Source organism: Pseudochaenichthys georgianus, chromosome 7, assembly GCF_902827115.2.
Source record: "Pseudochaenichthys georgianus chromosome 7, fPseGeo1.2, whole genome shotgun sequence".
NCBI classification, from domain to species: domain Eukaryota; kingdom Metazoa; phylum Chordata; class Actinopteri; order Perciformes; family Channichthyidae; genus Pseudochaenichthys; species Pseudochaenichthys georgianus.
Window position 1 is genome coordinate 25,625,149 of NC_047509.1, and position 26,724 is coordinate 25,651,872.

The 26,724-nt window shown below is 40.5% G+C and overlaps 1 protein-coding gene across 1 annotated transcript in view; it reads left to right on the forward strand.

Annotated features, from left to right (window-relative positions):
• The window catches only part of LOC117449584 (tumor protein p73-like), a 14,000-nt gene extending 315 nt beyond the window's left edge, over window positions 1–13,685 (forward strand). The window contains 13 exon segments of the mRNA XM_034087343.2: window positions 641–889; window positions 7,752–7,938; window positions 8,165–8,280; window positions 8,774–8,827; window positions 8,829–8,884; window positions 9,319–9,400; window positions 9,402–9,462; window positions 9,609–9,697; window positions 9,813–9,940; window positions 10,237–10,391; window positions 10,501–10,633; window positions 12,047–12,140; window positions 12,814–13,685. Of these exon segments, the coding sequence (XP_033943234.1) occupies window positions 641–889; window positions 7,752–7,938; window positions 8,165–8,280; window positions 8,774–8,827; window positions 8,829–8,884; window positions 9,319–9,400; window positions 9,402–9,462; window positions 9,609–9,697; window positions 9,813–9,940; window positions 10,237–10,391; window positions 10,501–10,633; window positions 12,047–12,140; window positions 12,814–13,215 (1,806 nt within the window). The 3' untranslated portion in view covers window positions 13,216–13,685.
• Window positions 13,686–26,724: the final 13,039 nt, after the last annotated feature.

Sequence of the window (26,724 nt, forward strand, 5' to 3'; positions counted from 1 at the left end):
TATTATAAGGGGGCATAAGGACTTAAAGTAATTTAGTAGGGTTTTTTTTGCCTTCTGACTTTTCTTTTCTTTTCGGGAGAGGGCATCACATCAATAACAATTGCAGCAGCCACAAAGCAGTTTTCTTCTAAGCTACAATAAAAGGGCCTCACGGTGTGCGTTAAGTGTGTCACCTCACACACGTTAGGGCAACCAATCGTTCCTCTTTTCAAACACAGTGGAGAGTATAAGAGGGGAATGGCTGGCAATTAGGCAGATTACGCCTGTGTTTTACAACTTGTCTCGTATAGCCCCAAGGAGGCTTCTGTGGAGACCTCACTGCAACCGCCGCTCACTTACACTCTCTCACATAAAAACACACAAGTTTGTGTCTCTGCATATTTCATGATTTTATCTACAAATCACGGTTGTTTTGCATGCATCACAGAAAAAGGGCTCGGGGTTTATCATGGACACTAGACAGTTACACATGCACCCGTCCCACACACATGCAGCATAAAACTACTTGTAATCTGACCTCCCTTTAAGTCTCCAAACCCTTGTCTCTCCGGCACCTCTACCTGTGCCCTCCCTCTGCCTCTCTGCTCCCTCCCTCCTTCTTTGCCTCCCTCATTCTCTTCACTCTTCTTTTTCTCCCCAGTCCCAATACAACATGCTGAGCAGCAGCATGGAGAGCCTGGGGAGCCGTGCAACGTCCGCCAGCCCCTACAGCTCCGAGAACGCCTCCTCGTCCACCGTGCCCACTCCCTCACCCTACTCACAGCCCAACTCCACCTTTGAGGGCCTGTCCCCTGCCCCGACCATCCCCTCCAACACAGACTACCCCGGACTGCACAACTTCCAGGTGTCCTTCCAGCAGTCTAGCACCGCCAAGTCTGCCACATGGACCGTGAGTACACACACTTTATTGGCTTTGGCATGCTGTGTGTGTATGTGTGTGTACATATTTTTTATTTCGCTCTGTCTTACTGAGTAACGACTGGACGCACACACATGAAAATGCACATTATTTCTCAAACACTCACTCAAGCCTGTACATGTGCAGGCGTGTTGTGTGCAAGAGAAAGTAGAGCATCATTCAGTGATTCATCGTTACCTCCACTCACCTCTCGTAGCAACATCTGATGTGATGAATGCATTAGGGAAAGTTCGGTACGAGGGCTAGAAAGATTTATCCTTGGTCATCAATCTATTAAAAGCAAACAAAGTTTGACTTAGAAGTTTAAAAATAAACATTTTATTCTCTAGAACCATTTTATCCCATAAAGCATAAAGTTAATTATAGTTTTAGCTACAGTCCTCAATGAAGAGTTTATGTATAATGAGTTTATGTCTAGAAATTGTCACCACAATATATCGTAATTGCAATGTATAACAAGAGGCTGGTACAGAATGTCAGTTATTCCCTGCTTGTAAGTGTGTATCGACATATGGTGTTACTTTTGTTTATGAGCTACAGAAATTGTAAGAAAAACCTAAATGTCTACTGCTACTAATACTCTTGCCACTAACACAGTTGCAGTAGTCGAGTAGCTTTAACAGTAGGAGTACAATACTGAAAGGATACATTTGGCGATGTTATGGGGTACATAATAAACAAAATTACCTGGGCAAGACGTCATCCAACAACTACCTAAATGGCGGTGAGGGACAGGTGAAATGGGAGCAGTGTAATTTGTCATGACCCGATGAGAAGTCTCAAGCTGGAAAGGTGTCACCTCCGTCTGTCACACAGTTGACCTCCCTGACACAATTGAACCAAGAGACAAACTGCACTTCCTTCGTGTGTGTGTGTGTGTGTGTGTGTGTGTGTGTGTGTGTGTGTGTGTGTGTGTGTGTGTGTGTGTGTGTGTGTGTGTGTGTGTGTGTGTGTGTGTGTGTGTGTGTGTGTTCAAATGAGGGGCTCCTCCGCAGCTCTGTTTGCTGGAAGTAACCATGCGTGCTTGGCTCTTTTACTCAGCGATGTAAGAAGATCCCCCTCTGGACATTAGTGCGGTGGTCTTTGACCTGCTGCTTTTCTTTGGCTGTCTCTTTCTTCCTCTGGTCTTAACACACACTCATGGCTGTCACCTCTGGTGCCTTAAGTTTCGTCCTTCCCTCTCCTAAAATATGTCTATCATCCCCTTTCCCTCGCTTTCATTCTCTGATTCAGGTGTTTCTCACGGCCTCACTACAACGACAGAAACTGAGGGAAAAACAAGTATTAGCATGTTTTACCTGAGAAATAACTGCAATGAAATCCTGAAATAAAGTTTCAACCTTGGTTAAACTTAATGAATTACTGTTCTGCCCCCTCAAATTATGTGTATCTGCCATCCCACTGGATTTCCGTTTAGAATAGCCCTACTAGCTTAAGTGAGGAAAGCATGACAATTCCCAAGGGTGCCTGCCAACAGATTATTTTACGCCACTCAGCAATCCAATCTAAACCTTTTTGCAACAAAATAAGCTCCTCTTAAGGACATTTGTTTGCAAGGGTATTTTTACACACCAAGAAGACCCTTTGCAACCACCTGCACTAACATATCTAGACAGTTTTTTTGCACCAGGCAACCATAGACATAGGACAACGTTTTCATCAGATGATGACGCAGGAGGAAAAGGATTGCGAGGAAACCAGTGATTATTCAGATTCCTCTGCTGCCATTAAAACAGAAGGATTAGAACAAGAAAGAGACCGGGGGATTGCTCATAGCTTTTATGGAGTTTACTGTAAAGCTTAGTTTATAGCCTGCATGTCTTTATTATGAGATTCATGAGGAATCAGAAGATGTATTTAAGTGTTATTATGCAAAAGCTTCAGAACAAAAACCTTTTTAATGTGTAAAACTGATGCAGTATGATCATGTGTGATATGACACTATTAATCGCCTAACAAGAAGCCTTCCAGATCTCAATACACTACATGCAATACAGGCATTCAGTAGTTTGGTAATATTAAACAGAACAAACCAAGAAAGCCAAGACTAGGCCAGGTTTGACATTATGTTGGCGGGTAAATTAAAAGTGTGAGTTGAAAAGAAAGGAGATTACGCACTAGCCTCTCGGAATGAATACTTGTGCACTTTTGGGAGGGGATTTTCCAAAAAAGAAACAGGGGTGCATGAGGATTTGTGTCTTATGTCCATTTAAATCTGGGTGTGTCTATTTATGCAAAATGCATTGCAAGACCCAGGTTTGAACATGCTTGAAACAAAAGGATGGCTATGTGGACCACACTGAGTAACCTTGTTTGAATGGAGTTAACAGTCTCTTCCTGCTGATTTCTTGTGGCCTCCGGCAATGGGGAATGCCGAATGCCATAGGGGCGTATTGACTATAATCAGTCACCTAGCCGCCCCTTGTTCCCACCCCTCTGCCTCCCACTAAGAGCGGGTGGCATGCAGTGCTTTGGGAGATTACGAGAAATGTCTATAGCCTCAAGCAATTCTCATTTAATCCCATTTTCTCAAATTGTCAACTGATTGATTGACGTTGGGGTTTGTGGCTGCATACAACTGGCCAGTCCTCCATGGAGAGTAAAAGGAAGGGAAGAGAAGTAAAGAGAAGGGATTGGAATAGAAGATACAATTCCTTTTTTCTATTATTATGATGTTTCCACATGCATTAAGCCATCCAAGCCCATGTTAAGCTAGTCTGGTAATTCTCCAGTCCCCCTCCTGTCTCAGCAAGACACTGTGCCTTACTGACAATAGCTCTGAGATTCTGCTGCTTCTTGCCTCTTGAAGATAATTCCTTGGCTTGGACGCCAGCCTCATCGTTGCTGGAAATGAGATCTAACACCTCGGCCTTGTCAAATAATAAGACCTCTTTCCGTGCACTCAGACATCAGTCTATGTGTGCGTGCGTGTACAGTATGTGTCAGGAGTGGGAGGGAGTGTGATGCGCTGGGTGCGGGCTCGAGCATGCACTGCAAGGCGGCTTGTCAGAAGCTGCTCTTCCCAGCTATTAGCCTCTCTCCGTTAGGATGCAAGTCTCAACACGTCTTGCGTAATGCATCCTTCCCTTCCTTTCCCAATCATCTGTGGCCACAACTGAATTGGCCAACCTGCAGTGCATCAGATCTGGGAAAACTCACTTGGAACATTTCCACGCACATTTCTTTGCTCAAATGTATTTTATCAACACACAAGTAAATACATTAAGTTTGTGAGTCGGATCCATGTGTACAGCAAATGCAAGTTATTTTTAATAGTTATAAAAGTAGATAAAGGGCATGAAGAAAACAGCGTTATTGACATCTTTGATGAATGGTCAGGAAATGTTCTGGACTACTGTGTAACACTATGTGTATACCATCATGTCAAGAAGACTGTGTGCCAGTGCTTTAAATGCATCCTTTAGTGTGTCTAATCATGAAGACTTTACTGTGGACATTTTAATTACTAAATATTGTTTGCCGACAGGTTTTAAATGACTCATCAATCACATAATGGTTAGAACTACAGGGTACCAGATGAGATAAGAGCTGCCTGTTTCAAAGAATCAGCCTCTGTAGTATAATTACAGACTGTATAGAAAACGAGCTTAGGCTGTGTGGATGTTTACATCTTGCTCAAAGTCAGCTCTCGGTGGCTGTATGTGCCAACGTATTTCATATTTGGACAGTTAAGCGAATTTGCGGCGGGCAAGTCGTTGCTTGTAAATATGGATGACGGTCTGGCAATTATCACTCTGTTTGTAGGAGCCTGTCAGGACCTGCCTCCACTGGTCCACCGCGAAAATGCGGGCCAGGGCTGGATGGCTAAATTAATGGATAGATCAATAGGATTTCATGGAAATTGAAACTTTATAGTAAGTTACAAGATAATTCTCTTAAAAGTCATCATCATATAACATTTTCAAGTGAATTGCAGGATGTGTTCCGGTCATTTGATTGAAATCTGATTTATAGATGGGCTGCTGATGTATTTTATAGCTCAACAGATTTCAATTAAAATGGGTGGAACGTTAGACAATGAGCCAAGGTTTATGGTGTAGATTCAGGAAATGTTAAGGATTTTCTAAGCTTTTTTAACATTCACATTTCATATTATTCAATCTTTTCCCTCTTCCTTTTGTAAATGTCCTCTTGTCACTAACCGTGAAGATATTTTCCAGATCATTGACAAAGCAAATCTCTTAAGCCTTTAAGCTTGTTTGTTTTCCTTTGATCTTTTTCTCATTCTCTCCATTCATTCACTTATGACCTGAAAGGAAGCCCAGGTTATTAATCACTCAGCATTTCTTGTCTCAACCACAGCATACACATCAGATACTGTAATTAAATTTTTGCTGAAGTTCACTTCTGACAATGACCCATGGAGCTGAACTCGAAGATGTGTGTGTGCATGCCTATGCCTTGTCGGTGCATGTGCACACTTGTCTGTGTTGTGGACGAGTTGAGACATCTGAACCCCCGGAACAAAAAAGTAGTTTAGAGTATTTCTTTCATGCTCTTTGTGATGTTCAAAAACAATACTAATACTGGTCTCCATTGATCCCACAGCTTAGAAAAAAAACTAAAAGGTTTTAATTTTTTAAAAGACGAAAGCTGTTTTTCAATCCAAAAGGATTTTAGGGTGTAGGTGGAATTTCAAATCCCTATTGACCACATTTCAGAACAGTATGTAAGGTGGAAACCTTTTTAGTCATAGCAACGGTTAGAGTATTTTTAAGTGACAGAGAACACCGTCTTTTCCTTCACATTTAAAGTTTTTGTCTTTGTAAATTACTAGTAAGAGAGAGAAATTATTTATTCATGGTATGGACGTTCTGTTGAGACTTGTCGGGAAAAGCTAGGTGGGAAAAGGCAATGTTGTTCACAGGTATTTCCATTTCCCCCTCAGGGTTGGGCTCAAGGCTAAAGGTGGTGTGTGTGTGTGTGTGTGGGTGTGTTTGTGTGTGTGTGTGTGTGTGTGTGTGTGTGTGTGGTGTGTGTGGGTGTGTGTGTGTGTTGTGTGTGTGTGTGTGTGTGGTGTGTGTGTGTGTGTGTGTGTGTGTGTGTGTGTGTGTGTGTGTGTGTGTGTGTGTGTGTGTGCGCGCGCTTAGTAATGGTGTCACAACAAGGAATCCAAACCAATCCATGCAGTTGTTGGTGTAGGAATGACTCTTTTCCAGCCGTCATCCGGCCGTCTGAGTGGTATCTGGGGGAATCAAATCAGAGTCTGGATCATTAGTGGGAACTTCAAAAAGTTATTACATTTTCATTTTTGGAGTATTGAATGGTTTTTCATGCATTATAAAGAACCTTAAATCCTGGAAACTCTTAATAGCAGTAGGTACAGAAGTAACAAAGTCCAAGAGTCCAAAGAAAGTAAATTGTAACTTATATCTAAAATGATGGAGAGACTCTGTAAATCAAAGGAAAGAAAAAGAATATTTATTTTTTGAAAAGACAATTGAGGAGAGAATTATAGTGGACTTTCTGGAGTGGTAGAGCAGCTACTTGTGACACTACCAACATGGACGGTTGATATATGCTTCCACACTTTCTAAATCACTGAGAATTAATGGTTAATACTTGGCTAAGAGATTTGGTTAATGGAAACCAGGGTTTAAGGTCAAAGGCTCAAAACATACTCATCTAAAAAACCTCCATGGACTATTCAACAAATAAAGATGATTTGATGATATATTTCAGACAAAGTTTGGGGAACATATGCTATAAATGGGATTCAAGGAATGCTATGAATGGGTCTATGAAAAAGGTTGGGTTTGACCGTTCATTAGTGCAATTGTGTCACTCTCTCTGTACTCTACAATACTGTATTAGCCACATGCACTATTGTATAATGTATGCATGCTCATAACAGGATAACAGTCTTCTTATATTTTTCTGAAAGCTCCGTTTGATTTCCACAGGGAATATTTCTGAGATGTCCTGATTGTGTTGGGGCATGTTTAGGCTTCTCCATCACTTCTCCCGGTGTCTTTGGATGCATATGACATTTACATACACACACATGTGCGTATGCATGCGAAAATGCTTGTTAACTGAGGAATGGCTAAAGCCTTGTCTTTATCCCCGCTCAGCATATTTCCCTCCACCAGTTGTAGCATCTCACATTGCTGCCAAAAAACCCAGTCTGATAATAATCATTTATTCATTTTGAAGCCATATAATTACCTATACTACGCAGATGATAATTTACCACACATTTACCGTCCTTATGTATTTTCCCAATCCTTTTCCTTTCATGCTCTCTATTTCCTGAAAGGACACAATTGGTTCTCCAGTGATAATTAAAGGTTCCTGTGGTCGAAGGCAGCTGTTATTCTCACATTATTACCCAGCTCTTTATTTGTCCACCTAGTTATTTAAAATAACAAAAAATTATTTTATCCGTGTTGATTGAACTTAATCACATGTTATTTTAACATATTTCCCCTCCTGAGACAATATCTTGCTATGATGTCACTGGTAGCAGAGATTAACCCTGCCACCTTTTTTATCTCGTTTGCTTCTTGACTGTTTATGAAAATGTGAAAAGACAACTCTCTTTTCTGTCTTTAATTTGCAGCGGGTTGCTCAGGAATTAGTTTGATAACTCAAGGAGAAAGGACAACTTCCTGCAGATAGGAAAAACAACGTATTCGCATAACTGTTATAAAATTTAGTTGGACAAAGTATTAGTACACATCCCATGCAACTGACTGTATATTATCTCGGAATACCCAATGTCTCAGCTCTTTCATGTATCATTAAACACCATGTATCAAACCAGACCACTGACTCGAGCCTCTCTGGTCCTGTGTGTTCTCCCCCCCAGTACTCTCCCCTGCTGAAGAAGCTCTACTGTCAGATCGCCAAGACCTGTCCGATCCAAATCAAACTGGCCTCCTCTCCTCCTCATGGCAGCATCCTCAGAGCCATGCCCGTCTACAAGAAGGCAGAGCACGTCACAGAAGTTGTCAAACGCTGCCCCAACCACGAACTAGGACGAGACTTCAATGATGGTATGACCGACAAATCTGGTCTTTTGATCCTTAACAGACCCCAATAGTATGCCCAATTATTTAGTTGATGGGTGAAAAATGATGTGTTAGGAAGTAAATAACTGTGAAATCATGCAGTATACATAATTCATCAACCATTGCATGTTGTGCAATCTGTCTTTTATGTGTGATGCTTGGACTAAGATTGACCAACTCCTCACCTGTTATTCCATCCTTGTCTCGCCAGGTCAAGCTGCCCCGGCCAGTCACCTTATTCGAGTGGAGGGGAATAACCTCTCTCAGTATGTGGATGATCCTGTCACTGGCAGGCAGAGTGTCTTCTTGCCATATGAATCTCCACAGGTTGGTGCTCCATCATCTGCTGTGTATCAGAGACCCACAATGAATTGCATTAGGGACAGAACTGATGGTCTACACAGTAAACATAAAACATATATATGAGAAGGGATTTTGAGATATAGATTCTGCTAAGGTTTACATCTTAATATCTTGAAGATGTCTCATATTTTTTACAATGAGCCGGAATGATGTTATCCAAAAGTCACAATGGATCAGTCCACCTCATGTCAAAGATCCCGTCAATTTCTGTGAGGAACTCAATAGGAAACAACATCTATAAATAAAGATGCCTGACAAGTCCAAACAAGTGCAAGGAAGTGAGAATTCATCATGTGTGTTGTTGCACCTGAGGAGATTGATTGAAAGCATCATTGCCTCCCTCAGATCAAAGCGCTCTAACATTGCCCTCTGGTGGTGGATGGCCATATTTACTGTAACTAAACCAACACAATGTAGCATTTCATTTATTGGTGGGATCCACTGTGTTGTGTTTCAGGTGGGGACTGAGTTCACAACCATCCTCTACAACTTCATGTGCAACAGCAGCTGTCGTGGGCGGCATGAACAGGAGACCCATCCTCATCATCATCACTTTGGAGTCCAGGGAGTAAGTCCACAAGTCACAATTGCAAACAAGGTTCTTCTTTTTAATCAAACTAAAATGCCCTGCCCTTTGTAATGTGCTGTATTATGATTCTTTCTGGCACTGGTACTTTGATTTTAAATGGACATTTTGAATTTTCCATTTTTTCTACAACAATATACTGGCTACTGATAATGGACACATCCCAAAGTGCCTGACATACTACAAGAAGTTGCAGAAGTGCATACAATCAGATGTGTAACATGTATTACAACACATCTGACTGTATGCACTTCTATTATGTCATATTCAGTTCCATTTACCATGATGATGAACTTTTTAGCATATACATACAATTGTGAGGCTTTGCAGTGTTTTGATCCACCCAAAATAAAACTAAACTAAAGACATGGAGTGTTATTTTCTAAGTATATTTTTAACCTCAATTCACTCTGCAGTGGTCAAGTGTTGGGCAGAAGGTCGTTTGAAGGACGGATATGTGCATGTCCCGGCCGAGACCGCAAAGCAGACGAGGATCACTTTCAGGGAACAACAGGCCCTGAATGACAGTGTGGCCAAAAATGGCTGTCCCAACAAGCGCAGTAAGTTGAATTCTGTTTGGCTGTTGCCATACATTTAACAATAAAACACTGACCAAAAACATCAAGGATGTATTTATCCTAAAAGAGATTGTGATTTTGAATTTGTATATGTAACCTGAGCATAATTCTGTTTCTGTTGTTTACAGACTTCAAACAGAGTCCACCAAATATTCCCAGTCCAAATATTAACATGAGGAAGAGGCGCCATGGAGAAGAAGAAATTTACTATATTCCTGTAAGAGTCTATCACACTGATGCAACGACTACAAGACAATCAAATGGTATCAAACACTGAGAGCAAATGTAAAAGGATGTGCTCGCAAGTCATTATCATTATGTGTTGTGTGTAGGTCCGTGGTCGGGAGAACTTTGAGTTGCTGATGAAGATTAAAGACAGTTTGGAGCTGGTGGAACTTGTGCCACAACCGCTGGTGGACTCCTACAGACAACAAACGCAGCAGCAGCTTCTGCAGAGACCGTGAGTCACTCCAACACTAACGTATGCACAGGCACACAGACAGCAGCTGGAACACAGACTGTATGTTAAAAGTGTGACCGTAAAGATTAGATTTTCCCAAACACACACAAAAAGGTACATAAAGAACACACACAGTTTACTTGATAACCACTGCTTTTGCTGACGTCTATGAGTAGAAAAAGGAAGAGGTAAAAGTTTTCAATACTTTTTGACTTCCTTATTTCTTTACGTTTTTTTAGTAAACAAACAATATACACATGTCTCTAACCTTAACCCCATTTTCATCCTTTCTAAAGGAGCCATATAGCATCCCCCTCCTCCTACTCTCCAGTGTCCAACATGAACAAGCTTCATACCCACGGAGGCCTCAACAAACAGTCCTCAGTTAACCAGCTGGTGGGGCAGCAGCACCAGCAACACCCCTCTGCCCCCATCTCCATAGCTCATATGGGTAGGTGTTTACTGCATGTCTGAATCAAATCACATTCATTTAAACTCATTGCATGTTTAAAACCAAATCTGCTGCCTATTATTTCATTGATCACCCCTCTTTTTCACAGGTTCTAACATGCTCAACAGCCACCACATGCAGGGGAATGGTGATATGAATGGTGGCCATAACAGTCAGACTATAGTGTCTGCCTCCCACTGCAGCCCACCCCCTCCATATAACCCTGACCCCAGCCTTGTCAGGTACCTCACCCTCCAATGACACTATTTATTTATCCTCCTGTAAAGGGCCTGCTGACAATTAGATGCACTTGTTAGGTTAAACATTAATGGGTGCCAAGTTGATGCCAAAACAGATAGTTTGTTTTGGCATTGTTTGCACACATTTGGTCAAACTGTTTTTTGTAAAAATTCCCAATGTGTTTAGATGGAGCTGTGTTATCTAGTAAACAAGTACAATTGGATTATGGCTGCTTTGTAAAAGCTTGCAAATACATCAGAAATCTCCTCACTCGCATCCATGGCTGGTGCCATAATGAAGGTCCACTTAAGATTTGGCTGCATGGAAATAATGTCTTTACATACATACAAAATGGAGGACGTTATTTAGATGATATGGTCGAAGATTCATTCAGTAATGTGTTAAGTAAAAGTGAAGTGTGTAATGGTATGTTTGTTACCACAGTTTGGCCACTAAACGGTTTCTGGGTCTGCAGAAGAACGATTATGACCAAAAGTATCTTTGTTAGCTGCCGAAAAGTAATTTGCAAAACAGTTGATATTCTTGTCCAAGCTAGTTAGAAATGTGATGAGCTCCTATCCAAAAACAGCACATTATTCATGTCTGTTTATGCTGCTCATACAGCTAAGCAGCTCAAGAGTTGTAGACCTCCACTATTGCTGCCAGAGGGTTTGATATGTCACCCAAAAACCCCAAATGGGTATCATACACTTATATAGATGTTATACACAATCTTAAGTCGTTCTCACTGTCATTATGTATAGTCATCCTATGCAATGCACTACAGCACATTTTCTTTAAAAGAGATGTTCATTGTTGTTCTGTTGAATTGAAAACAGTTTTTTTCCATATATTTCTAAGATAACTTGTCAATGCAGTTGTTTCAATACTTAGACTTTGCTTTTGCAATTTTTACATTTTTTCTTTTTCCACTTTTTGGTTTTCTAGATTGTTGTGTCTTTTGTACAGTTACATTGTACAGTTAGCTTCTTTTTCAATTACACTGTATGTTGCCAAAACGTTAACATTTCATGTATTTATAATAAAGGTTCTTCATCAAAGCAAGAATGGCCTTATGAATCATTAATATAAATGCATGTGTTTTTTGTTTTACTTCCACTGCATCTGTCAAGATGTAAACTTTCTGTACACTTGAGGCTCAATCTATGACCTAGATCTTACACTCAGTTAAAAACTTAATTAGATAATAAATAAATATAATAAGTTACTTTTCTCTACAATTGTGTCTAAAATAAATACTGACCCTAACATTTTAGTAAGGATATTATGTATTCTTCTCAAGTATAAATACACCTTTCATCAGTGTTAAGCAAGTTGATTTTGATTTTAAAGTCATACTTTTGAAGCTGTGGTCCAATGGCAGTCTAAGCAGCCCTGCTTTTCTCCTCTTACAGTTTTCTAACCAGTCTGGGCTGTCAGAACTTCATTGAGTACTTCACCTCCCAAGGCCTCCAGTCTATCTACCACCTCCAGACTCTCACCATGGAGGTAACCTCTTCGTTCCTGCACACACAATCTCACAGTGAATTATAAAAATGACAAATTGCTCTTCAGAATAAGGGTAAAACTAGATACCTGTAGCAATGATGATTGTGATATTCATATGAAATATGAAATCATGTTTATAACACATGATAGTAAAGTGAATAATCCAGTGCTTCTTAAATAATTTGTAGCGTTTCCTGTTGTCTCCCCCCCAATTAATTTGCCAGAAAAGAGTAAAAATGCCAATAAAAACCTAGTTAATTTAAGTTAAGTTAAGTTTTTGATTGATAGCATTTCTATTTTTTAAATGTTCAAAATGTTGGTAGATATTGCGATCTATCTTTATTTTTAATGATTTGGCCTACAGTATCAACAATCTGATAATGTGACAGCCCTACTTCATAGAAAGAAAAAGTGCAAAACACCGTTGTATAAAGAGAGCAAGCAATTGCTCCCATAGAAAGCTTTTGCAAAGCATTGAAGTATTTTTGCCCAGTCTTACCAAAGGTACACGGTGGAGTATTTAGGACCCCTAGTGGTGATGTAGAGTATTGTTATAAGCAGCCTCCCATTTTCAAGGAAACAGACGATGCACATGAACTCCTATTTTCCTTCTTTGTTCCGAGTTTTCTCCTACATTCTCACACTCCAATGTCTAACTTGTTGTCATCAACAGGATTTAGCTGCACTGAAAATACCGGAGCAATTCCGCCTTGCAATCTGGCGAGGTCTGCAGGACATGAAACAAGTTGCTCCCCTCCAACTGCCTGCTTCCACTCATCACCATGACTATCATGGCCAGCAGCTCCTTCGCTCCAGCAGCAACATGACTGCCTCTGCCATGGCCGCCATTGGGTCTGCCAGTGGGGAACTCCAACGTCAGCGCGTCATGGAGGCTGTGCACTTTCGTGTCCGCCACACCATCACCATCCCCAACCGGGCAGGTGTTGTTGGGTCGTCAGGGATGGCAACGGGTGCTGATGAGTGGGCTGACTTTGGTTTTGATATGCCCGACTGCAAGCTGTCACGTAGCAAGCACTCCATCAAGGAGGAGTTCATGGATAGTGATGTTCATTGAGCCTGAACAAAGTCTTTGGACCGTTTCTCCAATACTTTTGTCAGCATCATCCTATTTACAAATTAAACATTGGGTCTCTGAATGTTGGTTTAGGTGTTGATGTCATGTTTCCGTAGGGATGGGTATCGTTTGAAATGTATCGATTCCGGTTCTGCTTATCGATTCCGGTTCTTATCGATTCCCCGTTTCGATTCCAAAATTGTAAAAGAAAGAGGTCAAACGTTTAGATAACAAAAATATCTTTATTCTTAAGCTTTAACTGACATGTTTACAAATAAAAAATATACATGCAATACAAATGTATTGCACAATAGCTGTGCTTTATTTTAACTGAGATACGCCTGTGGCAAGCTATTAACAGGCATTACACTGTGCCTTGTCTTTTTCTTTTTTAGTGTAGTGGAGCCTCACTTTAGAGCGTTTACCGCGATCCATCTTTGTTGTTATGAAGTGACTGAGCTCGTGAACTGTCTACGGGAGGGCGGGGGGAGCCTCGCTGCGGGGAAACTGTGGACCTCTGTCGCCTGTCAGCGCAACATACATGATGCCGTTTAAAAAAATTAAGGGCGGTTGCCGGCCGTAGGCGTACCGAGCCTGCCGTCTACGGCCCGCTGACGACCGGCCGTTCTTCTCCAGAACACACAGATGGCCAGTCCGCCCTTACCCTGTATTACACCGGGTAACCGCGGCGCAGTGGAATACAGGGTCTACTGTGTTTAGGAACCGTTAAGCAGAACCGAAATTGTGTATTTTGTATGGGTACCCGGCATTTTCTTATCGGTTCTCACCTGGAACCGAGTTTCGGGTCCCAACCCTATGTTTCAGTCAGTGATATTGCAGAGAAACAAGTTTGACTTTGATTGTTGGACATTTGAGTGTGCTAATGCACTTGTCTTTTTTAGTGCTTGAACAATTGTTCAACCCAGAAGAGTGAACACAAAAGGATGTCACAAGTGAGGAATATGCTTTTTGGGACTCTTATAAGTGCATGCAGACATGTTTTTTTTTCTGCAAACCAAAATGTGTATTGGCTGAAGTGTGAAATAATACATGACACATTTAGTTATTTTACAGCATCCACTTACATCAACAGCGAACATAAAATGTAACAAAATGACAATCGCACAAATGTCACAATAGACTTATAACCATTTCACAACTTGTGTTTGAATAGGCAACATTTGTTCTAAGCTGACTTATTTATTGCTTTGTCAGTTTCCTCTCATCTGTACAAATGTATATATTGTATCTTGTAAATGTTTGAGTCATAGATGTGGTTGAAAAGGGGTATTTTAATTCAGAATGGTGTATTTCTTGTTTGGTAAATCTGGTTTTAAAAGAAATCTCACAGCTATGGGAACACATAGTCATGTATATTTGTAATGGCTATTGAAATGTGATATTCAGCATACCCTTCTCATTTCATTGTTTGAAATTGTTGAATGAGCTTTAGTATTAATAGTGTGTAATCAGTCGACATATACTATGAGAAGTTACACATTTAATCCATTACCTTTTTTATTAAGTCATAGGAAGACTGTAATCCTTGTAAAGAAAGACATTTCAAAACAGTTGAGAAAAAAACCAGTATTATATATGTTATTAACAGGGATTTAATCAGAATTGTGAATAATTCATTGGGATTGGCATCCCTGTTTACCACAACACTAGACAAGACTAGCATTTTTGTCCTTCTGTGTATTTGAAAAACCTTGCAGGGCAAGGTCCTCGTATAATGATTATAGCTAGTTGTGTACGTACTTATGTGTATCTTCATGGCACTTGTTTGTGGGTATTTAATAGCAACATTCCAGGAGATAGAAATCAATATATGGTTTTATTTTTTTAATTGCTATCAAGCACGATTAGTCATGGTGCAATTATATTTGTGTCAAATGTGTTTGTTTAAATACTTGACATTCTACCATGATAATAATTTCTATCTGATTTGTATACTTATACTTTCACCCACTAATTACCAACTGGTCGAAAAGAGCACTTTAATGCTTTAAAAGTAAAACAATTTAGGATTATGTGTGCTTATGATCAGTATTATGAATTCCCACATTGTACATAACAGTAGTGATTGTTTTTATATACCTAGTAGTTTTTCGTTATCAGTTTTGTAACAATTATTGAGATATGCACCTGTATATCTATTGCTGTTCATCAATGGCCATTCGTTTTTGAAGTTGTTCAATGTTTCTTTTTTTTAATAATGGATATTAAAATATTTGCCTTCCTTTATAATGTGTCTTTTTCAAAGTCAAAATGTTTTGATCAATTACCCTGAGTTTATTTTAAAGGGCACATAAATGTTGAGGGTATTTTCTAAATCTAGGCAGTGTTTTACGCGACATGTATCAAAACAAATGTATTTATATTACAGTATACACTTTGGCTTCTGATCGTTTATGGGTTAGGGCTATAGCCTCATCCCCCTCTATTTCAGCCTGTTACTAAAGTGCTGATTCTGGGTCAGTAGCTTCAAACATTCACACTTCAACATAAGGCATGTTATGAGTAAAGATTAAGCAATAAGGTTGAGGGAATATGATACAACCTTGAGAACAAAATACTGTGGTCACTACCGAAACACTGGATGTTTTGTAAAAAAATAAGTATATTGAGTTATCAACAACAATTATATGATACTGATTGGTTTAATATGTATGTTCAATTTCAACAATCATCAACTCTGGAATCAATATGATCAGTATTATGCATTTTAAAAAGAAAGTTTGCATTATGATTTTTATAAATTGAACTTTTCAATTTGATTAAAAATTCAATTGCATTGATTTAATTGTGAAAACCCTCAATACATATTTGTTAAAATACTATTTAGAGAAGGGAAGGTAAAACAATCTTAACAGGTTAATATAATACTTTTTGACTACAGTGTATGTACTATATTTCGGTAGTGACCATTTTTGGTAGAGGAAGAACATTCCAATACAACACACTCTCACTCCCTAAGCGTCCAGGAGCGATGTTTGGTCAGTGTCCGTGGCGTCCAGTTGTGACGCTCCTAGGCTCCTTCAGCGTCATAAAGGGACGCAAATAGCTTTCAACTGATTGCAATGTATTCCCATCTGCGGCGGGATTTGACGCTCTCAAAATAATTGTGATAAATTAGACAGAACTGGCCTGTCTGTGAGCACATTTTATGTTGGTTTGGTTCTTCTGATAAAGGTGTGAATATCTAAATAATATACCAACATATGCTATTGTCATTAGTTGTGTCCCTGTTCTTCAAGCTAAGGCATTGCTAAATTAACAACTCTTGGCTTACAGAGTGGTAACATGAGACCGATTTTTATATATAAAATATAAAGGGTATTTTAATTTTATAATTTATTTTAAATATTAACAATATAGTAAAATAAATGGAAATATATACACCGGCAAATATTTAATATAAATACCTTGTGTGTGTGTGTGTGTGTGTGTGTGTATAGCTATTGCTTTATCTGATTAATGTTATTTTCATATGAAAGTCCATGATTATAAGTATGCAGTATCATAACTTTATAAAAAACCAAACCGTTTGAAAATTGGTTGAAAATTGAGCAAGCTATGGTTATTTAAATAGTAAACCATAATGTTATGAATGAGAGCACTGCCTGTAGCCAGATGGCGGCCAAGTGGCAACGTCGGTCTCCATTGGCCAGCAGCGCGGGTGAGTCTTCTCAATACTCAAATTTCCCCTCCTCGGTGAGCCTCGACCCGGAAATGAATTTCAGCGCGCCATTTTGAAGGACGTCTCATTTCTCTAAATGCACACCGAGCATCGAGGAGGCTCTCTGGAGGAGCTATAACCGAGGATACACTGATGGTTCCTCCACGGCTCCTCCGCGGATGCATTTCCGGGAACGGTGGAGGCGTGACGTACGGCCGGACTTATCTCAGCCAATGACAGCTCTGCATGCATCCCCTGGATATTATTTTAGAAACTGCTTTCATCCATCATGATATTTCCAGAGAGAACAGCTGTGAGGTACGTGCAGAAAGCAGAGCAGTGTGTAGAATGTATATCACTCAGTATAACAGGCCTACTCTCTTCATTTGCTTTAGTTTAGTAGATATCTACAAACAAAGAGTCAATATTTTTCTAAAACCATTTAGTGCTTCACATAATAAAATACACAACGGCTGTAGCCTGATTATATGCTTTAGGAGCTGTAGGTGTGTGTGGTAGAGACTTCTCAATACTCAAATTTCCCCTCCTCGACTCCTCGATTCCTCGGTCCTCCGGTAGTGACCCGGAAATGAATTTCAGCGCGCCATTTTGAAGGACGTCTCATTTCTCTAAATGCACACCGAGGACCGAGGATCGAGCGTCGAGGAGGCTCTCTGGAGGAGCTATAACCGAGGATACACTGATGGTTCCTCCACGGCTCCTCCGCGGATGCATTTCCGGGAACGGTGGAGGCGTGACGCACGGCCGGACTTATCTCAGCCAATGACAGCTCTGCATGCATCCCCTGGATATTATTTTAGGAACTGCTCTCATCGCAACGCGATGTTTACAGTGAGAACAGCTGTGAGGTCCTGCAGAAAGAAGAGCAGTGTGTAAAATATATCACTCAGTATAACAGGCCTACATTATTCTCTTTATTTGCTTTAGTTTAGTAGATATATACAAACAAAGAGTCGATAATTTTCTAAAACCATTTAGTGCTTCACATAATAAAATACACAACGGCTGTAGCCTGATTATGCTTTAGGAGCTGTAGGTGTGTGTGGTACAGTGTGTAGGTGTGTGTTGTACAGTGTGTAGGTGTGTGTGGTACAGTGTGTGCGCAGATGCGTCGGACAGACAGGTCTCAGTTGGTTTGGTGTCCTCTGCTTACTTTTAATACTTTTAATACAACTTTTGGCCCGTAATTTCAATTCCCCATTTCAGCGACCAGAGAGAGGGGGGGGGGGGGGGATAAATCCAGTCTCTGATTGTGTTACGTTATTATGAGAGTGCTCTCATACTTTAAATTGCATATATTTATATAAATATATGTGTGTGTGTGTGTGTGTGTGTGTGTGTGTGTGTGTGTGTGTGTGTGTGTGTGTGTGTGTGTGTGTGTGTGTGTGTGTGTGTGTGTGTGTGTGTGTGTGTGTGTGTGTGTGTGTGTGTGTGTGTGTGTGTGTGTGTGTGTGTGTGTGTGTGTGTCCGCATCTGTAGCCTGTTATTGTCTCATTATACCGCACTCTCAATGAATTCAAAGTAAATATGTGGGGGAACAATGTTCAGATGATCTAACAGAGATTATAAAATATGACAAAACACTCGACAGCTGATGCAGCTGTTGCCACGTAATAATGAACGGACTTGTGTGTGTGTGTGTGTGTGTGTGTGTGTGTGTGTGTGTGTGTGTGTGTGTGTGTGTGTGTGTGTGTGTGGTGTGTGTGTGGTGTGTGTGTGTGTCCGCATCTGTAGCCTGTTATTGTCTCATTATACCGCACTCTCAATGAATTCAAAGTAAATATGTGGGGGAACAATGTTCAGATGATCTAACAGAGATTATAAAATATGACAAAACACTCGACAGCTGATGCAGCTGTTGCCACGTAATAATGAACGGACGTCGCTTTAATATGACCTCTCAGAGGAGAGGAGTTCTCATTTCTTTAAACGTCTGCTGCTTCCCCTCCTCTCTCCTCGGTTCCCCTCCTCGGTCCTCCGCTCGCATCTCCTGTGGGCGGGACTAAGTCTCGAGGAGGGGAGTCGAGGAGGGGATACTTAAGAATTGAGAAGCCTCTAGTGTGTAGGTGTGTGTGGTACAGTGTGTGCGTAGATGCGGCGGATAGACGGGTCTCAGTTGGTTTGGTGTCCTTACTTTTAATACGTGTAAATACAACTTTTGGCCCGTAATTTCAATTCCCCATTTCAGCGACCAGAGAGAGGGGGGAGGGGGATATATCCAGTCTCTGATTGTGTTACGTTATTATGAGAGTGCTCTCATACTTTAAATTGTATATATTTATATACATATATTTGTGTGCGTGTCCGCATCTGTAGCCTGGTATTGTCTCATTATACCGCACTCTCAATTAATTCAAAGTAAATATGTGGGGGAACAATGTTCAGCTGATCTAACAGAGATTATAAAATACAGCACTATGACAAAACACTCGACAGCTGATGCAGCTGTTGCCACGTAATAATGAACGGACGTCGCTTTAATATGACCGCTCAGAGGAGAGGAGGGCTGAAGTGGAATAGTCCATAGAGGCTTCTCAATACTCAAATTTCCCCTCCTCAACTCCTCGACTCCTCAGTCCTCCGGTAGTGACCCGGAAATGAATTTCAGCGCGCCATTTTGAAGGACGTCTCATTTTTCTAAATGCACACCGAGGACCGAGGATCGAGCGTCGAGGAGGCTCTCTGGAGGAGCTATAACCGAGGATACACTGATGGTTCCTCCACGGCTCCTCCGCGGATGCATTTCCGGGAACGGTGGAGGCGTGACGCACGGCCGGACTTATCTCAGCCAATGACAGCTCTGCATGCATCCCCTGGATATTATTTTAGAAACTGCTCTCATCGCAACGTGATGTTTACAGTGAGAACAGCTGTGAGGCCCGTGCAGAAAGCAGAGCAGTGTGTAAAATATATATCACTCAGTATAACAGACCTACTCTCTTTATTTGCTTTAGTTTAGTAGATATCTACAAAGAGTCGATATTTTTCTAAGACCATTTAGTGCTTCACATAATAAAATACACAACGGCTGTAGCCTGATTATGCGTTAGGAGCTGTAGGTGTGTGTGGTACAGTGTCGGTGCGTGTTGTACAGTGTTTAGGTGTGTGTTGTACAGTGCGCAGATGCGGCGGACAGACAGGTCTCAGTCCTCTGCTTACTTTTAATACTTGCAAATACAACTTTTGGCCCGTAATTTCAATTCCCCATTTCAGCGACCAGAGAGAGGGTGGAATATATCCAGTCTCTGTTACGTTATTATGAGAGTGCTCTCATACTTTAAATTGCATATATTTATATAAATATATTTGTGTGTGTGTGTCCGCATCTGTAGCCTGTTATTGTCTCATTATACCGCACTCTCAATGAATTAAAAGTACATATGTGGGGGAACAATGTTCAGCTGATCTAACAGAGATTATAAAATATGACAAAACACTCGACAGCTGATGCAGCTGTTGCCACGTAATAATGAACGGACGTCGCTTTAAAATGACCGCTCAGAGGAGAGGAGTTCTCATTTCTTTAAACGTCTGCTGCTTCCCCTCCTCTCTCCTCGGTTCCCCTCCTCGGTCCTCCGCTCGCATCTCCTGTGGGCGGGTCTAAGTATCGAGGAGGGGAGTCGAGGAGGGGAGTCGAGGATGGGAAATTTGAGTATTGAGAAGCCTCTCATGGCTGAAGTCGAATAGTCCATTTAGCTTAGGAACCTTCCTAAAGGAGTGGAATGACCCGGAAGTCCCTCAGTGGCAGCCATGATAAGTGCCGTTCGAATTCTCTAGAATGATGAGAATGATAGGAAAGGAGGTTTCAAACTTCCTTTATAACCTCCTTTAGCTTAGGGACCACTGGACCTCCCTAACCGACAGGAGAAGCGAAAATTCTGCCCTGCAATGCCTTGCAGCCGCAGCATTTGCCGTCACTCAACAGTCGGCCGTTCACGGAAACAACCGATTATGACCGAGAAATGATATCATGAAAGTTACGGTGCTTATTAAGCATTTTAAAACGTAGGTGGTAAGTTGCCAAAGTGCTTTGTTTTGAACGTTCATCAGTATTATAATCAAAAAGAGAAATATGAACATTAGTTTTCACCGAAATTATCAAATAAAGTCAACATTTCAGTCTTTACTGAACTGTGTGGGGTTTGTTCAACTTTTAAAAGATGTTTGAATGGTGATATACACAGTGATAGATGTTAAGGACTAACGTTTATAATAAATACATCTGTATTGATTTTAAGATCTTTAGTTCATACAATCATACGTATTGGGATCATTTGTATTAATGTGGACCGGAGGGAGAGGGTGACGAGCAGAAGTCTCACTTTCCTTTTTTATTTCAATTCCAACTTGGTCATGAAGAATATGTTTTCTCTGTTGTCCACGTTCATAAAGCAAAGCAGCAGCATCAGAGCACGGTTGCAGAGTCTCTAGATGAGTTTACAGTAGTCCCTCGTTCTTATTAAACATCCATGTTGTCGTCCGCTGTATAGAAAACGGTGGTTTCCATAGTTTCCCCACAGCAGCAGACGCACACAATGACGTCCGCTGGCGCATCATAAACACGTCGGATAGTGAAAGTGCATTCGGATTCTCTAAAGTACCGCAGTCTCTTCCTTTTGAATTCTCCTATCCACTATCCCTTAACCCGTGACGTTTCACTCAGAGGTCAAGGAATAGACGATAGGGTTAGAACTTAGGAGCTGATCTTTTGGACTATTCGACTGCAGCCGAGTTCTTATTTCTTTAAACGTCTGCTAGGGGTGTAACGGTTCACAGAAGTCACGGTTCGGTTCGTACCTCGGTTTGGAGGTCACGGTACGGTACGGTTCGGTACAACAAGAAAAAAGCAAAAAAAAGTCCCAAATGCATAATTCCAGGTTTGTTGTTATTTATGTGTGAACAGTAGTGCAAGTTTCAGTTAAAAATAAGGAACTCTGACATTTGGAATAATTAACTGTATTAAACAGTTAAAAACAAACCACACACAGTAGCCTACAGTACACTCAGATGGCCATATTATCTATAATGGCTGATGTCAAACAAAAAGGTTTCATCAAGCTGTAAAACTAAAAAGGATGTCTTATATTACATCATAAATAATAAGAAAGTGTTTCAAGAGTGCAAAGTCGTTGAAAAACATGCCAAAAGCTTCCGTTATTTATTTTGGTCTCTCGGCTTTCATGTCTATTGGCTTCTTAAAAACAGCGGGGATCAGCTGTTGAACAGCTGTTGTCTTTTGTGGGCTCCGGTGATTGGCAAATCTGGGTGATGCCTTCTGATATGATTTAGCATGTTTGGCGTGCGTTTCCATTAGCATACCGCACCGCTTATCGAACAACGCCGACTCACCGTCCTCGTCCGATCCACCACTCGCACACTTCAATCGTTATTGTAGTCCACAGGGAACCCGAAATGTTCCCACCACAGCTGAAGAAGCAGGTGGGTTCTAGCTCCTGTGTGTGTTATCTGAAATCGCCATACTAACTTTTCTTCTTCTTGTATTTTGTTCGTTTTGTTGTTGTGTTTCTTCTTGTTCTTCATTTGTTGTTTAAGGGCGGCTGGCAAACAGCAGAGCCATATAATAGAAGAGTTACGACAACGGAAGTCCAAAAACGGTTATCGTCACGTGGTTCATGTAGACGAGGATCGTTTCCCCGGAAGTTCATAGCGGGCAATGTGAATGCCATTGATAACAGGAGATAGAACTACGATTGTTGGTAATTATTAGTGAATAAAGGTTTTGATTTGCAATATTTATACAACAAATCGATATGTGTATGTATGTACATCAATATGTTTAAAAAATACAAATCGAATTTGCTAATATTAAGTGATAATATTAGGATTAGTGTGAACAACTAGTTTACATGTTAGGCTAACAGTGCCTTGGTTAAGAGGCCTGTTGCTGTTTATTTATAGCTTTGAATTCTTTCAAACCAATATTATCTTCTTAAACTTGTATGGTAGTCAGGAGCATCACTTTATAATGTTTATTGATACATTTAGAGGGAGGGGATCTAAAGTAATGCTTTAAAATTCAGATTAGATTAATTTCTACAATTTTCTTAAATTCATGGTAGTTTCAGTAATCCCCTGGGTAATTGAGGACACAAGTTATCTAAATGACTAATGTCATCTTTATGGCTTTCAGAAAGGACAGGAGACCGACAGGTGACTATCAAAGGACGAGCAGCAGCAGCAGCATGATGATGATGATGATGATGATGATGATGATGATGATGATGATAAATGTGTTGTTTTAGGAACATCCATTGCAAATACATGGAATTCAATAAACATTGAATAGCATATCATGCAGGTTTGTCGGTGCCTTTTCCTCCGTGTTGTCCTGGTTTGCTTGTGCTGCCTCCTAGTCACCACCATGGTTTGCTGTGCTGCCTGGGGATGCTCAAATCGCTCAGAGAAAGGAGTACGAATTGTACGGCTTCCCCACTGACACAGAGCGGAGGAAAAAATGGCTGGCTCAAGTCAGCAGGAGCAATTTCACGACCAACAGCAAAAAAATATGTGGATGTATTATATACAAACACTGCATTTGCACTTTTTCACAAAACGAAAACCACATCATTGGGAAAGCTTAATGTTTGTTTAATACAAAAAAAAAACAGGGAAAAGGCTTTGAAAAACACAGAGAGTTTGAGACTCAGGGTGCAGGGTGAGGGTCTCAGTGCAGGTATTCAGGCTCCATTGAATCCCCCTCTGGTTCTTGTGCTGAAAGAGGGAGTAACAGACAGGAGAAAGGGTTATACACACAGCACACCTATTGGATGGGAAATGCCTTGGGGAGATAAGGTGTTTACTTATATAAAACAGTAGTATTAACGTACCTTGTGTTTTCACTCTCACTTAAGTCCCTCTCCCGTTGCCATCAATCCAGAATCAGCTGAGCTGCAACATTATACAGACAGGTAATAATCAACATAATCACAAGGACACAATATGGCTCTGCTAAAAACACTCACTCTTACACGCACCAAAGTTATATTATCTAATATTTAACTCCCTCCACCCCCGCATACAATCCCGTTTAGAAGCCCCTCTTCTCTAATTCAACATGTTGGACGAAATGACATTAAGAGAACGGAATTTACAATTAAAAGGCTGTTCAACGTGTGTTGCTAACTTGCTTCGGTATGCTAGCTTAATCTGTTATCTGTAAACGTTCCCTAAATCTACTAATTTAGGGATAATCCACTGACATCCTTTAATACACATGTTAATTTGAATCAGATGTACTGATAATATCCGCAATATAATCTTTAAACTTCTTCTTACCTTTAAAAGTCCGCCACGAACGGTCTATTATGCTGCAACTCCACAGCTCTGCCAGCCTTGGCGCTAACTTCCGGGGAACGATTGAGAGGCTCCACGATCCGCCATTGCTGTAAAAAAGTGGTCCATTGGAGTGAACGGAGATGTCGTAACTCTTCTATTATATGGCTCTGGCAACAGCTTTTAGGCAATACACGCCCCCTGGATTATATAGTGTAGTGGATACTGCCCTGAATTACTTTTTTCCCACTCGTAAAAAAAAGGCGTATTCGCCGCGTAACTGCATGTGCCGAACCGTGACGTCCGAACCGTGACGTCCGAACCGTGACGTTACGGGACGAATACGGATACCGTTACAACCCCCTAACGTCTGCTGCTTCCCCTCCTCTCTCCTCGGTTCCCCTCCTCGGTCCTCCGCTCGCATCTCCTGTGGGCGGGACTAATCTCGAGGAGGGGACATTTAAGAATTGAGAAGCCTCTAGTGTTTATATATATCTATGGCTGTTGCCACGTAATAATGAACGGACGTCGCTTTAATATGACCGCTCAGAGGAGAGGAGTTCTCATTTCTTTAAACGTCTGCTGCTTCCCCTCCTCTCTCCTCGGTTCCCCTCCTCGGTCCTCCGCTCGCATCTCCTGTGGGCGGACTAAGTCTTGAGGAGGGGAGTCGAGGAGGGGAAATTTAAGAATTGAGAAGCCTCTAGAGCAGGGGTATTCAACTACAATTCAACGAGGTACAGTTAGAGAAAATCTCCCCATGCAAAGGTCCGGAACATCAAAATGTCTAAGTTGCTTTATGAATTAGTGTGATATATATTGAAGTGACCTGTAGCTTTATCAACGTCTGCATGTAATCAACAACTGACTGCCAATCAATAAAGAAAGTACAATTCATAAACAACAATATTTATTGTCAATTAACATTGAACTATACAGATATACAGTAATACTGTGGATATGTGTAATGTTCCTCTCGGGCTGCATTTAAAAATAAAAGAGAAAAAAATAAAATAGCTTTTGAAAATGTGTGCATCTTAAAAGTGCTTAATTTTAGATACATAAAATAAAGTGTAGCAGCGCAGCTTGAGTGTCCCTTTTCTTTGTTAACCGTTTCACATCATGACTTAACAGTTTCAGATGATTATAGAACAATATCAGTCTTTACACATCATAACAATTGAACAGTTTTAAAGTTTCTCTTTCTTTCCCTCTTATATTGCAGTCCCTCACTTATCAGAATCAGAATACCTTTATTAGTCCCACAGAGGGGACATTTGCAGCATTACAGCAGGAAAGAGCCACAGACAGCTTAGTGTTGCATATCTTACATGCGTTAAAAAGTACTAAGTTATAATATAATAAACAATATGCTAAAAAAAGATTAAAAGTGACATAATTTTCAAAAAATACAGATAAAAAACAAATCAAATCCTGTAGCAGTTCTTAGAATTTAGCAGCCCGGTATATATTACCGTTATAAAGATGGCATATGTATATAAAGTATATATTGCACTAGTTTGACCGGTATTTAACAGCAGCAAGTTTACACAATGTTATAATCGGGAGATAAGTTCCATTCATTTCGGCAAGCCTGGCACAACGATTAAAAGATTTCTTGCTCCAAAACCAATTGTGTATTTCATTACAAAAAGCAGTTATACCATACTATGTTTAGGTACTAATGCATTATATCCTCAAAACAAACGCACACATAAATAACAAAGGAAAATACATAATTTAATAAATCCACAATATGATAACATTTTACAGATTAATTTAATAAACTTTTACAAAACATAGGTTGATGTTATATCGGGGGGGAAATACATATTTAAACATACATAGTCTCTGCATATTTAAGTAATGCTAGTTTATATAACAGATGAACAGATGTACAATATCCAGAAAGTAGATGCAAAAAAATATATATAATGTGTGTATTTCCAACATTTCCTCTGAAAGAGTGTTATATCAATGCAAGATAAGTTAGTTAGCATCCACAACTTTTCTTAATGGATAACTAGTAAGTTGAGTAGTGAGCCATTCATTTTTTATTTCGTGGTGCGATGTCTGCTGAGAAGTCCTTGTATGCCTCGCTGACTTTGAGGACATCTGGGTCTGGCAGCTCCCCCCGCACGGCCTTGTAACGTGAACTCCTTGAACATGTTTATATGATAATTAGGACTTTAAGAACAATTTTACACTCAGACAACAATCACAAAGTTGTAGCAGGCTACATACAATTACTTAGGACAATATATATTACCTTACACCGTCAGCAACTGTAAACTGCTTTGGCTTAGTGGAAGTGAACACCATGTCACTCACTCTGCCTGGTTTCACACCCTATTAATTACACAAAGAATTGTCAAATTAATTAAAAAGGTTGTTGATGCAACATACTAAATCAGCTCTTGGCACAAAGGAAATACTCATTAAACGTGGATTGGTTGTGTGAACACATACTGTACTTACCATGGTTCTTGGCTTGTGCCATCGCTGCTCTGTTTCAG